This window comes from Phyllostomus hastatus, unplaced genomic scaffold (genome assembly GCF_019186645.2).
Source record: "Phyllostomus hastatus isolate PE091 unplaced genomic scaffold, TTU_PhHast_1.1 phas_contig_150, whole genome shotgun sequence".
Classification (NCBI taxonomy): domain Eukaryota; kingdom Metazoa; phylum Chordata; class Mammalia; order Chiroptera; family Phyllostomidae; genus Phyllostomus; species Phyllostomus hastatus.
This window is the reverse complement of record NW_025333611.1, coordinates 40,011,539-40,025,609: the sequence shown is the minus strand read 5'-3', so window position 1 is coordinate 40,025,609 and position 14,071 is coordinate 40,011,539. Positions and strand designations below refer to the sequence as shown.

At 49.9% G+C, this 14,071-nt stretch overlaps 1 protein-coding gene across 1 annotated transcript; it reads right to left on the bottom strand.

Annotated features, from left to right (window-relative positions):
* Positions 1–9,621: 9,621 nt before the first annotated feature.
* On the bottom strand, positions 9,622–13,361 carry CBY3 (chibby family member 3). The gene is made up of 2 exons (XM_045830141.1): positions 13,281–13,361; positions 9,622–11,002 (listed from the first exon to the last, which is right to left on the bottom strand). Exons 1-2 carry the CDS (start codon positions 13,359–13,361, stop codon positions 10,235–10,237), a joined length of 849 nt encoding a protein of 282 aa, XP_045686097.1. The 3' UTR covers positions 9,622–10,234.
* Between the last annotated feature and the right edge of the window lie 710 nt (positions 13,362–14,071).

Below are 14,071 nucleotides of genomic sequence, written 5' to 3'. Positions count from 1 at the left end.
GTCCGGTGCCACCACTTTTTGTCCTTGACCCCTCTCCGCCCAGCTGCCTGACTCTGCCCCTCCTACCGGTCTGGATGAATGTGTATATTTTAACTCTTTGGTTGTCCGACTTCCATACAGTTCAATTTTCTGTCAGATCTGGTTGTTATCTCATTTTTAAATTGTTGCTGACCTTATTTGGGTTGTGTGAAGAGGCACAGCGTGTCTTTCTACGCCTCCATCTTGGCTGGAATTCTGCTTTTCACTTTAAACTCTGCTTTTTAAATTCTAAACATACTGATCAACAAATTTACGAGCTTGTGTTAATTGAACCAAATGCATTGTGTGTCTGACTTGGCCTTGCTTCCCCTGAAAGCAGAGCCTGACAGGACTTGATTTAGGAGGTGACAGTAAGGAATGTAAGTGACCAGGAGAAGAGAGCGAGCCAACACCAGCCCCCAAGGTTACCAAGGTGATCCCCCACACAGTCCCCAGGACCCTCAAGGGACTTTATACAATGTGTCTCGGAACGGGCCTCAGGTTCTAGGGAAGAGTCTGTGCAGTTGCACAGCCTGCCCAGGATGGTCTCCCAGTGGGAACTAGAAGTGAGAAAAGGTGAGCGAGAGTGGAACCTAGGGAACGATCCATGACTGACACAGCACTCTTCACTTCAGGGCCGCTTCTACTACAGTGAGCTTTGGGGAGGGAGAAGGGGGGTAAGGAGGGGGAAGGGTCGTCAAGGAACATGTATAAAGGACCCATGGACACAACCAAAGGGGGGAAGGATCGAAGGTGGGAGGTGGGGGTGGGTGGGGGGAAATGCAAACCAGCAATAAAAAAATGAGCTTTGGGAGGGATTCTGAGGAGTGGGATCACTTGCTTAGAGGTGAAGGCACATGCAACTAACTTTGCTGCATGTTGTCCAGTCTCCATAAACAGCAGGTTGTACCAATCTGCATTTCCCCTGCAACGTGTGTGAATGGCAGCTCCCTGCAGTCTTGCCAGGAGAGTGTGCTACAAACCTGGAGGTTTTAGCTGAGAAATTACATTGTATTACCTTTTTATTTCGTATTTCTGTTATTATAAGCAAAAATGAGCCTCCCATGTTATGCACAAGAATTTTCAATGCAATATTAACTATATTAGCAAATTTCAGGAAACACAAAACCACAAGGAGATGCCACCTCAGACTCGTTATTAGTATGACTAATGTTAAAAAAACAAGTGCGTGCGCAGGGTGTCGAGCACCAGCCCTTGAATGGAAAGGTTGCCAGTCCCATTCCCTGCCAGGGCTCCAGTTGGGGGCGTGCAAGAGGCAACCAATTGATGTGTCTCTCTAGCATCGATGTTTCTCTCCCTCTTTTTCTCTGTCCCTTCCCCCTCTCTAAAAATAAATAAATAAGATCTTTAAAAATACACACACGTACACACACACATAATTGTAGCCCAGAGAGCATCAACTCAGTTTGATCTCCTGTCGAGGTACATTCAAGAATCAACTAATGAATGCATACTTAAGTGGAACAATAATTGATGTTTCTCCCTTGCTCTCTCTCTTCCTCTCTCCCTCTCTGAAATCAATCAATTAAAAAGAAGTGTTGACAAGGACTTGGAGAAATTAGAACCCTGGTGCACTGTTGGCGGGAATGTAAGATGGTGCAGCCACTGTGGAACACAGTGTGGAGGTTCCTAAAAAAAAACTTAATGTATGTTCCAGCAGTTCCACTTCTAGGTATATACACTAAAGAATTGGAAGTAGGTTCGCAAAGAAATATTTGTACACTCACATTTGTAGCAGCACTACACACAATAGTCAAAAGGTGAAAACAGCCCATGAGCCTACTGACAGATGATTGGATAAATAAATTGTGGGGTAGCCACACAATAGATTATTATTCATCCTCAAAAGCAAGGAAATTCTGACACGTCCTACAACATGAACGAAGCTTGAGGACATTATGCTAAGTGAATAAGCCAGTTGCAGACAAATATTGTATGATTCCACTTGCATAATTCAGAGAGACAGAAAACAGAGTGGCGGTCACCAGGGGCCAGGGAAGGATGAAATGGGAGGTCGTTGTTTAACAGGTGTAGAGTTTCAGCTTTTCAAGAAGAAGTGTTCTGGAGATGATGGTGGCGATGGCTGCACAGCAACATGAATGTACCTAATGCCATTCATGTTGGCTAAGATGATACATTTATTTTATTTTTTAAAAGATTTTGTTTATTTTTGGAGAGAGGGGAAAGGAAGGAGAAAGAGGGGGAGAAACATCAATGTGAGAGAAATACATCAATTGGTTGCCTCTTGCACGCCCCCAAGTGGGGAACAGGCCAGCAGCCCAGGCATGTGTCCTGAGTGGAATTTGAACCCGTAACCTTTCAGTTCTCAGGCCGGCATTCAATCCACTGAACTGCACCAGCCAAGGTTTCCCTTCAACTTCTCATTGCAGCCCACTGGAGGTAGTCCTGCTTCAGGACAGTGGAGGTCTCACCACCCCACTCACTCACTAGCAGTGGGGAGAGGCCTCTGCTGCCTTCTGAACAGTGGGCAATCTAGTTCCGGCCTCCCACCCCCACAGCTGGCCTTCTAGCACTCCTGTAATGGGGTGTTGAGCTGGATGCCCTGGACATGGAGATGTCCCCCAGGAACCTGGCTTGGAGGATGGGGGAAGCGGAGGACATCCATTGAGAGGTACTCTGCATATCTGTGGCAGCCAGGCAGATGGGTGTGACTTTGACTTATATGGGGTGGGGGGAGGAGGTTTGTGATGTAGGGGGACAGGGGGGTGCTTACAGCACCTGCTCAAGAGGCAGGAGGGTGGTTTGCCCTGTGTCACCAGGCCATACCCGCCCGGACTGATAATGGCAGCCGAAAAAAAAAAAGAACTGTACAAAGAACAGGGAGATGTGACCCACTGTGGGAACAGCTGAAAATGGGGTCGAGCCAGAAGCTCCAGGCCAGGATTTAAACTAGGCCTGGCAGCCATGAGGTGTGCACTCTCTGTCTCTCACTCTGCCATGCAGTTTGAGAGGGAGTAGGGGGTCTGTCAATAAGGGCCCCCTCTGGCCCACCATGAGGACTGTTGTGAAAGGAGGTGCCGTGTGGTTTTGTACTAAAAGCTGGAGAACACAATTGCACAGCCCATGGTTCTGGGAATTACAGGGCCTGTCCCGCTGAGCCCGGATTCATGGAAGATGCCTGAATGCTGAACTGGGACTGGGAGTGCTGAGCCGTGGACTTCACGCCCAGTTTGGCAAAGGGGTCAGGACCGTGTGTTTGTGGCAGTTTTAAAGAGAGCAGGACTTAATGGTACATTCTAAATCTGTGTAACTTTCAAAGAAATCATTTTTTCCTTTTCACCAAACTCTGGCATTTGACGCGATCACAGGCCTGCAGTGACCACGGAATGCTGTGGATGGCTCATCAACACTCGAGAAAAACATACACAGAGACAACCAGGTCCTGTGGGGAAGTAGGAATGGAATGGCCACTCTCTCTAGTGGGGAGCGCCCCATTCCCCAGCTGGAGAGGCTTTTTATTGGTTTCGTTTGCATAAGAATTCAGGTAAAGCTCATTACTCATTTTTAGGAAGTAAGGATCAAACAATAGATAACAAGGAAGTCTGAGGGCCTACTTTGAGTCAGGGTCAAAGAGCTGTAAAAAACTTTAAGGAACAAACTTACTTCTTCCCTGGACCCTTATCATTCAACTGGGAGCATTCTAAACAAAGCAGGTTTCACAGGATTTTACATATTCTTTCTTAGGCCTGATCACCCGGGGAACCCACTCTTTCCAGCACAGAGCTGCACCACCCTGTCATTGTTTCTAGCTTAGGTGGAGCAAGGGAACTAAGGCAACCAAGAGATAAGGAGATTTTCTTCCAGACAATGAGGACTCAGGCTATGTCAAAGCCAAGGGGCAAAGGTCCATCACCCCCTTTTGATGTAGCCCCCCCCCAAAAAAAAGTCCTTCCTTGGGGGCCTCTCACGTGATCGTGCCTGTCTTAGATCATTCCCCCCTTGGGGAATCTTACCCATCATTGGCTAACCGACCAAGCATTGGGGGCCAGGCTGGGTGAAGTAAAAGGAGCAGAAATGGTGCTCCTCCCAGGGAGATAAGCTTTTGTCTCCTTGCTGGCTTTCGGTCCAAGGTCATTCCCTCAGCCTTAGCCTTGGCGGGGGTTACAGCTTCTGATACCAGGCAGGGTGGTTTTCAACAGGCATTGGAAGCCACACTTCTTGGCAGTGAGCAATGGGACCCCTCACCACCATTTCAGAACTGCACAGGCTGGGCTTCTGTAGCGGTACTTCCTGCTGTCTTCGCGAGGATCCTTGTGAAAACAGAGCCTCAGCCTAGAACTTGGGTGCACTTTATTTGGTGGCTGACTTCAGGAAATGAGAGAGTGATGAGAATGACAAAGGGGAGAGGTGAAATTCAACAGTGTGTTTTTACTTGTGTCCTTCCTAGTTGAAGGTTACCCCAGAAGGCACTCCAGGCTATGCCTGTGGGTGGAGAGAGTGCCTGCAACTTTGTGGAAAGCCTGGGAGCAGAAAAGCAGAGACCCCACAGCAGAGGCTAGAAATGAGGCACCGACTGTGTTCGCAGCCAGCACTAGTGCCACGGCTAAAATCAGAGTTGGGCTGATCAGATGAATCTGGAAGTTCTAAAGCACCTGCTACACCTTCCCCACGCCTAGGGGATCAGGAATCTGTGGCAAGGCCAAAGGCCAAGCACTTTCTGCTCCCTGAGACGCAGTTACTTCCTCTTGTGGACCTTTGTTCATTCTAGAAATATTTGGAGAAGGTCTGGTAAGTGTTAAGCACTTTTCTACACTGAGATAGAGGAGAGAACAGAAAGCCCTATGGAGCTTACATTCTAGTGTGTGTTTTGGGGGTGGGGAGCGGTGACAATACATAAAATATATGGCACATCAGATAGTGATGCTGGAAAACAAAGATGCTGGAAAACAAAGCAGGAAGGATAATTTGTGCTGCTTGGGAGTGGGGTGAAGACATGCTCTTTTAAATAAAGTCATCAGGGAAACCGTCTTGGAAAAGGTGACATTTAAGCAGACAGCTGAAGGAAGTGAAAGGAAAATCAGCAAGACACTGAGAAGCAGCCTCAGCGAGGCAGGAGGCACACAGAAGAGCATGGTGCTGAGAAGCCAAGTGAAGACAGTGTTTCAAGGCGGAGTGAACTGCACACAATGCTGCTTATTGGGGGGTGGGCCACTATGAGGCTGGAGAACTGGCCGAGGGACTTGGCAGCACTGGAGATCAGTGGCATCCAGCAGGCTGAAGAGAGTGGGGGGAGGGGAGAAGTTGGAAGTTGAGGGGGATTAAGAGCAAAGAGGGAGGGGAAGAACTGAAGACAGTGAATAAAAGCAACTTTTTGAGTGTAGTTATAGAGGGAAGCAGGGGAATGGGGCAGCAGCTGGAAGCTAATGCAGAGTCAAGAAAGGCTTTTCCAAGACGGGAGACACACCTGGGTCTCTAATCCTGCTTCCCTTCATCTTTTCTCTCACTGCACACAAATCTACAGCCTTTTTGACCTCCCTCCTCAAACCCAAAAATATTTTTGCAAAGTGTGTTCCCCAGAGGGTTGTGAGTTGTAGACAGTGAAAGCCACAGTCTTTTGTTCCTCTTTTTGCTCTGTCACATCCTTCCTTGGCCAACTCAGTCAGGGGGTGAAATTCAGGAGCAGAAAAGACAAAGATATGTGAACATATCCTTCTGCGTCATTCAGTTGGGCCCTTTATCAACCTGGAGGCCCCTGCATAAACATGGGACTCCCTGCCTGCCTGCTGCTGGTCTGGCAGGCGCTGGCCGAAACAGCAGCCCCTGAACTCCAGTCATTCTTGGATAGACTCTGTGATTCCTGATATTTCCCCTTGTCATATGTGGTTCTCACTTCATGTTTATCTGTCCTCCTTTAAAACATGTTTCATCCTTTAAAACATGTTTTGTAGTTAAACTCACATAAAACTCACTATTTCATTTATTTTTCTATTTTATTTATTGATTTTAGAGAGAGGAAGGGAGAGAGAAAAACATCGACTTGTTCTGTAACAGGGTGCAGCCGAGAGGGGGGCCCCAAACAGGGATTTGGAATGGGGTCCAGAACTCAAGGTGTTCAGGAAATATTAGGATGTCCTCACTACCCCCCACCCCTACAGGTGTGGGTTGAGGGAAGGGACAGATGGAGAAGGGCCATTGCGAGCTGTTTTGCGTAGCAACATCTTTGTGTAGGAACAGCTTGGCAGCTAACCTCTGGTGTGGTCACTTAACATATCTATAACCTTTATCTAGTTACATGGATATGTTAAATAGCTGTGGCCATGCTCTGAGCCTGGGGAATGGAAGTAACTTCCCCACCAAGACATAACTGGGGGGTAGGTCCCCCAGAGTTACAGCACCTGAGTGGGAGCTTGGAGAAGATTGGCTCCATGACATGGGGCCACCCTGCCCGGACTCACGATGGCAGCCCAGTAAAGCTGGAAGGGTATGAGAGGGCTAGCAAGTGTAGCTGATGGTGGGAGGAGTCGGAAATGGGGCTGCAGAGGAGGATTGGCTCGGGGATTTAAACCCAGATGTGGCAGCCATTGAGGAGGGAACCGTGAGGCCTTGGCAGAGTGGGGACTCCCACGGCCATTGTGCAGAGAGAGCCACACAGCTGTGGACATGTAAGGGAGAACCACGTGGTTTTGGCAGAGTGGAGATTCCTGCAGCCATTGTGCAGGGAGAACCACATGGCTGGGGCAGTGGAGATAGAACCTCTCGGCTTTGCCAGAGTGGGGACCCCCGCAGCTTTAGAAGGGGAAACCACCACCCAGCTTTAGCAGAGATCCCGGCGACACAGCTGATGGTGCCAGGAACCAAGGGAGGCCTCCCAGCTGAGACAGATTACTGAGAACCGGGGGCTGCCTGAGCCTCGGACTTCTATTTCTTTTCCTGAGATATGGTACCCCATACTGGACAAAGGGGGGAAGGAAGTGATAGGGTCTTAAGACTTGGAAAATCTTAGCTTAAGGTAAATAGCCATAAATCTAGCAAGTAATGTGTATGTTAAGTTTTTGTTTCAGAAACTACAGGTAAGGCCCATCCTGGCACCTGAGAAAAAGCAGATGACCTCCTGGGGCGCTGGCTAGAGATTACTGCCTGGAGACATCCATAAGGGAAGAAGCAGGCGACGACTACCCTCCCCCTTGGAGACAGCTAATTGCCCAGGACAGAAATGCTACAGCTGCTAAATTTCAAAGCTCTCGCCAACCCTTGTTTTTCCTCCCCCAACCCCCTTATAAAAGATCTGGCCAGGAAAGAAAGGGGAAGATGGCTTTGTTAGGGTATGAACCCACCATCTTCTTGGATCGCCAGCCATCTGAATAAAGTGCCTACAAAAGATTCAATTGCTGTCATTGCTTATTGGATTTGGTAGTGACAGGCAGCCCGAATGCCGGTGTCTTTTCCGGTTACGGAAGGACTGTGCGTGTTTGTGGGTATTTTAAGGGACTTTGGGATTTTGATGAAGACATTTGGTCACTACTTTACGTCTGTATAGCATTAAATAAACATTTCCTTTCCTTTTCACAAATCTCTGGCATTGAGAGAGTCTTTCCTCTGGTGCCAGACATAACAAACTTGGGAAGTTCCTTTCGGGTAATAGCAGATCATCCTAGGCCCCCCTTGCTGTTCTGTAACAGTTCCATTTATTTATGCATTTGTTGGTTGATTTCAGTATGTCCCCTGACTAGGGATCTAATCAGCAACCTCGGGGTATCAGGACAGTGCTCTAACCACCTGAGCTACCCTATTTTAAAGTGTACAATTCAGTGGGTTTTAGAACAGCCACGATGTTGTGCAACCATTACCACTATAGTTCCAAAAACTTTCTGTTGAACCCAAAAGGAACCCTGCACAACATTTCTCCCCACTTCCTCCAGCTCTTGGTAACCACCAATCCGCTCTTTGGATCTGCTTATTTTATAGAAACAGAATCACACAATATGTTGTCTTTTATGTCTGGTTTCTTTCACTTAATGTAGTTGCTCCATTTGTGCCTTCTTTTGTATTTCTTTTTTTTTTGCTAGAGTACCATTTTGATTCCCTTCCCATTTTCTTTTCTGTATATTTTTTATTTTCTTACGTATTTTTTTAAAAAATTAAAGGTTTCATTTATTTATTTCTAGAGAGAGGGGAATGGACAGAGAAAGAGACGGAGAGAAACATCAGTGTGTGGTTGCCTCTTGAACACCTCTCACTGGGGGCCTGTCCTGAAACCCAAGAATGTGCCCTGACAGGGAATTGAACCAGCGATCATTGGTTCACAAGCTGGTGCTCAATCCACTGAACCACACCAGCCAGGGCTATTTCCTTATTTTAAAAGGAAATCTTATTTTGCAATTATAAAAATTTTAAAAAATTATTCAATATATATTAATATACAGAATCAGAATTAAAATACAAAAGAGCACTGTTCAATAGAAGTATTTTTAAGGTAGTGTCTACTGACATTTTGTGTTGTTTTACTAATTTACTAAATAAGGCTGTTTTTATACTGTGGATCCCAAGAATGATGGACCCTTTAAGATGGACTTCTGGGGGCTAACTGGGCTGAAAGTTTTAAATTGTCTATAGTCATTACCAAACAAGGGGCTTCCCATGCTGTCTGCACTTCATGAAAAAGCTGCATGGAGCAGCCTCCTCCTACCCTGCGCTCCTGCCAGCTGGGCCACCCTTACAAAGGAGCTCCTCGGCTGTACATCTACCACTGGGCTGCCACACAGGAGCCACCACGCGGTTTCACAGCAGTGCTGCTCACTGGCTGAGCTGTTTGCATGGAATAAAGTCTCTCCCTTCACTGCACCCCAAACTGGGGACTCCCGTTGGTGTTGAATTGGCACCAATGACCTTTGACCTTCAGTTGACAATACAGGGTTTAGTAATCTCTAGTCTACTCCTGAGAGCAGGACACCCACTACTCTCCAGGGTTTCACATGGCCCTAGGGAAATGGGTCTGAGTTCTATCAACCCAAGTTTCCGGTGGGAACCCAAAGTGGCCTGTCTGCATTCCAGGGGAAAGAAAGGTTGCAGATCACAGGCACCGGTGTTATCACCTTTGTTGTGCAACCACATCATTCACAAGTACAAAGCATTCCACATGGCACCCATACCTTGGTGTGTGTATTGGGGTTGTGGACAGCCCCATGTCCTGGGAGCGAGCAACAATCTAGAACGCCTCTAGGGCGTGATCCAACTCAGAGCGGACAGGAGGAAAGAGGAGTGAAATGGCCCAGGTGAGGATAGCCACTAGTCAGATCAGTCACCTGCTCTTGGATAGACTGAAGGTCCAGGGCGGCCAAGACATCTGGATTTTCCAGGGAACACAGGAAATCTGGATTTTAACTGTTAAATAACTCCAGATTCTTAAATGTTGGCAACTAATGCACAATTTTAAAATCAGGGGGGTTGGGTCCTGGCCGGGATGCTCAGTTGGTTAGAGCGTCCTCCTGATACACTGAGGTTGTGGGTTTGATCTCCCTTAAGGGCACATACAAGACTCAAACAGTGAATGCAAAAATGAGTGAAACAACAAATTGATGTTTTAATCTTTCTTTCAAATCAACAAATAATAAATGAGTAAATCAACGCGGGTTGGGCAAATCCTATCTGTGTACAAGATTATCCCCGGAGAGTGCGTGTATTCCAAGGAAAAGAAAAGGAGGCCTGCAGCAGAGAAGCGACTCGCCAAAAACCAAACAGCCAGGTGGGGAAAGCAGAGCCCCAAGTTTCCAGACAGCTGCTTTCCTGGAACAGCTTTCTGGTCGTAAAATACACCTATCCCGGACTCAAACTGAAATCCCTTCCGCTGGACGGCCAAGTGCAAGGTCCGCGACCTCGCCCGGCACCGACCGCCTCACCGCACCCTCCACCCCTGAGCGCCCCAGGTTCCCAGACTTCGCCCTGCGTCCCCAAGGCCAAGAATGTCATCGCCTGCCACCCCATTCACCCTGCCTCCCACACTGCCGCACTGCCCGCTACAAGCCTGACACCCACTGCGCGCTCCCAAAGGGTCACGCACAATCCTCCTCCACGGCCCTATCGCCCCCTCCCAAGACTGGCTGTCGTCCAAGTCACCGGCCCACACCGGGCAGCGGGAGATCGACTTCGTGGGAGCGCAGCCCTCCCGAAATCTCGAGGAGTCCCAGATCGGGCCAAGACCACTGGGAGGAGGGAGGCGCGCGTGCGCCGCATGGATTTATTGCGTCACGGGGTCTGCTACGCGAGCGCGCCGCCCACGCATGCGCGCCTGCCAAACGCGCGCCGGGGCCGCTGAGTAGGCCCCGCGGTCCAGCGCCGCCTCCAGCAGTTGTGTGCGCGCCGTGGCCTCGGTCAGCATGTCCATGAGCACCTGCTGTTGCAGCCGCAGGTAGTTGTTCTCTTCCAGCAACTCCTGGCTGCGGACGCGCGGCACCTGCGCCTTCCCGCCCGGGCCGGTCAGCGGGCGCGACGGCGTCCTGGAGCGCCCCGGCTGGCCCTCCGCGGCCCAGCGGCCGCTGCGGAACACGAACGCCCGATCGTCCAGGCGCGTGCGCGGCGCGTCGTAGCTGAGGCCCAGCTCGGCCTGGCGCGCGCTGTGCTCCAGGAGGTAGAAGGTGGACATGGAGGAGATGCGGCGCAGTGGCGGGCGCCGCGGCGAGAAGCGCCGCGAGAAGTGGTCGGCCCAGAACTGCCGCAGCTGCTCCCACAGATGATTGGCGTGGTACGCGGCCGGCCACCGGAAGGCCTCCAGGTCGAGGGCCAGGTGGGCCCTGGCAGGCGCGTGGGTGCCCAGAGTGGAGCTGCTAGGACGTTGGTGACCGGAGTTGCACCCCTGCCTTGGGACCCCCGATGTTCTGAATGATGGAAGCGAGCTAGGGAGCAAGGACACGGGTGAGCAGCCCGCTCGGTGCTGGCTGTCCCCTCGGATCACAAGGCCCGGTGGTGGACAGGGCTTGGCCACGAGAAGCCATCCCTGCTGGTCATACTAGCAGCAGTTCCCCCAAAGCCACCTTCCCCAAAGACCACTCTGGGTCAGATCCTGCTGTCTAAAGACTGCGCGGATGCTGGGAGGGGTTATGGGGCTGAGAGGATGGAAGAAGAGCAGAGACAGGTCATTCAAAGACGTGCAGGACTTTGCCGGGTGTATTGGGTGTGGATAAGGGAGAGCCTGCAGGCAGAGGGGAAAGCCAGGCAAGGCTGCGTGTTCTAGAGGTGAGGAGGACCTTGGGGTGGGCTTGGCGCCCATTGCCCAGCTGGGAATAGCGGAGGAAGGGAGCTGGACGGGGGATAAGGGCACCACTGAGGGGTTACAAGTCTGGGACTGCATCTGGGTCTGCAGAGTGTCCGGTAGGCTGTCTAGTGTAACCAACGGCGCTGTTGCCCTCATCATTCACTTATACTGCAACCTTGAACTGGCACCTCCGTGCCAGCCCCCGTCTGGGCAGGGGGTCCCAGGCTGTGCCCCTCTTCCAGATGCTGTCGGTGCAGTTGGGGGCGTTTATAGATAGTCCAGTGTGCTCAGCGACATCCTGGGGGCACATGCCAGGGGCTAGAACCTCTGCTTAGGACTCGAGGTAACAGGGAATTGTGCAGACTACACCTAACTGTGGTCCCAAGCACACTGCATCCTCAGGGAGCTAAAATCTCGCCCCCCTGTAAGTGCCGATTCTGTTGTGTGAGGACTGTTTGCTCTGCTTTAAGTTCCTCTTCCCATGAAGTGTGAAAAGGGAAAGAACCCTGGAGCAGGCCCCTCTGTCGGGCCTTCATTACTTGCACACACACTCCTCACACAGAGCTGGGTAGTGGCTGGGTGGTCTCTCCCAGCCAGGGACACACCTTCGGAAGCCTGCAGAGGACCCACGAGGTGCAACCAGGCTCACCCTTAAGGTGGCATCTTCCCAGAGGACCCTTCCCCGAGAATGCAAGCTGCATGTTGTCCCTCACCTGGAGGATGTGCTGGAGGTGCTGAGCTGCTGTCCCAGGCCTGGTGCAGTCTGTGAGCCCCTCAGCTGATGCCCACCTGCTACGACTCACAATGCCTCCAGGCTAGATCAGCCCAGAACAAAAGGAGTGCTGCCTGCCAAGCCCTGCCAAGCCCTGGGCTCTGCTGTGTTCAAGGCACTGTTCTAGGGATGTATCCCTCAGGGAGCTCTCATTCCTGGGGGCAAGTCTTAAGCACAGCCTGAGATAGGAATTTGTTCCAGGGGAGGGAACTCAGTGAAGCTAATGCAAGGTCGGATACCCTGGAGGCAGAGCCTGAGGTGAGAACTCTTGTTTGATTTATTGGAGGTGTCCTTGGAGGGGGGAGAGAAGCAGGTCAGGGCAGGGAAAAGAGCTGAAGGGGAGCAAGAGTTCGGCCTTCAGTGGAGACAGGCCCCAGCCCAACCACACAGGTAGCTGCCAAATTGCCCCACGGAGTGCGGCCTCCTCGCCAGGGGTCAGGACTGGTGCCAGCAGCGCTCACACGTCAGGCAGAGCCAGGTGGTTGGGCCACCTCCTGGGAAACTTTGTTCTAGAGCAATAAACTGCATAATGTGTATAATGTACAGTTGGATATGTTCTGCTGATGTATGAAACTATTACTCAAGATGATGAAGGCATCCATTAGCTTCAGAAGTTTCCTCTGCTCCCATCACTATAGAATCATCTGCATTTTCTCGGATTTTATGTATATACAATTCAGTATGCAATTTTTAAAAAATGGTATTTATTTAAAGGTCTTATTTATTTACTTTTAGAGAGAGGGGAAGGAAGGGAGAAAGAGAGGGAGAGAAACATCAACGTTTGAGAGATACATCAGTTTGCCTCTCACACGCCTCCATCTGAGGGCAACCCAGGCACATGACCTGACTGGGAGCTGGCGATCTTGGTTTGCAGGCATGCGCTCAGTTCACTGAACCTGACCAGCCAGGGCCAATTTAGTATGTGATTTTGCACAAGCTTCTTACAGCGTAATTATTTTGAAATCCATTCATTTTGTATTTATCAACAATTCAATCCTTTTATTGATGAATAGCAGTCTGTTGTATGCAAATACCACGATTTGTTTTTCCATCCAGTGTTGATGGGGAATTTAGGTTGTTTCCAGTTTGGAAGCTTTTACAAGCACAGCTACTGTGAACACCTGTGTGCGAGGGTTTGGGTGTCCGTGTGCTCTCATTTCTCTTGAAGGAGTGAGTACTCAGGAGTAGAATGCCCAGGTCAAATGGTAGGCGTATATGTACCTCTTTGTGAAGTTACCACTTTTTCCAGAATGGTTGTACCATATCCTCACCACCACTGAGTTTCTGTTCCTCCACGTACTTGACAACATTTGTATGGTAAATCTTTTTAATTTTAGTCATTCTAGTGTGTCTAAACCATGACTTTTAATTTCATTTCTCAGAGCTAAGAATGTTGGACATCTTTTTGTAAGAGGGTGCAGCCATGGGGCCCCCTGAAGAAGGATTTGTAATGGGGTCCAGAACTCAGGGTATCCAGGAAATACTAAAAAAAAACATGGGATGTCCTCACCCCCACAGGTCTGAACTGGGAAAAGGGACTCTTGGAGTAGGGCCATTGAGAGCTGTTTTGCAAATAACCTCAGGCATCGACACTTAACATGTCTATAAGTTTTAACTGGTTTCATAGATATGTTAAATAGCTGTGGCTACACTCTGAGCAGGGGGATAGGAGTGACTGACCCAGGATGTAACTGAGAGGCAATTCCCTCTGGTTACAGCGCCTGCGTTAGAGCTTGGAGATGATTGGCTCCACACCATGGTGCTGCACCTGCCCAGACTTACTATGGCAGCCAAGAAAAGGCTGGAAAAAAATACAAGAATGCTGGCAGGTGTAGCCTATTGTAGGAGGAGTCAGAAATGGGGCTGCAAAGGAAGATTGGCACTGGGATTTGAACCCAAGTGTGCCAGCCATGCTGGATGGTTGGGACCACATGGCTTTGGGGTGCTCTCTTTTGCTAAGTGGCTTAGGAAGCGGGAGAGACCTTGTTGGGAAGGAAAGGAGTGAAAGGACTATTGCTGGTGGGCCATGAGAAGGTGCTACGTGGTTTTGG

Excerpts from the sequence above, each read along its gene's own strand:
- CBY3 (XM_045830141.1), bottom strand. The coding sequence starts at position 13,361 with ATGACTAAAATTAAAAAGATTTACCATACAAATGTTGTCAAGTACGTG. Across the intron at positions 11,003-13,280 it reads TCAGTGGTGGTGAGGATATG|TATGACCAGCAGGGATGGCT; the intron begins GTACAACCATTC and ends AACTGCTGCTAG.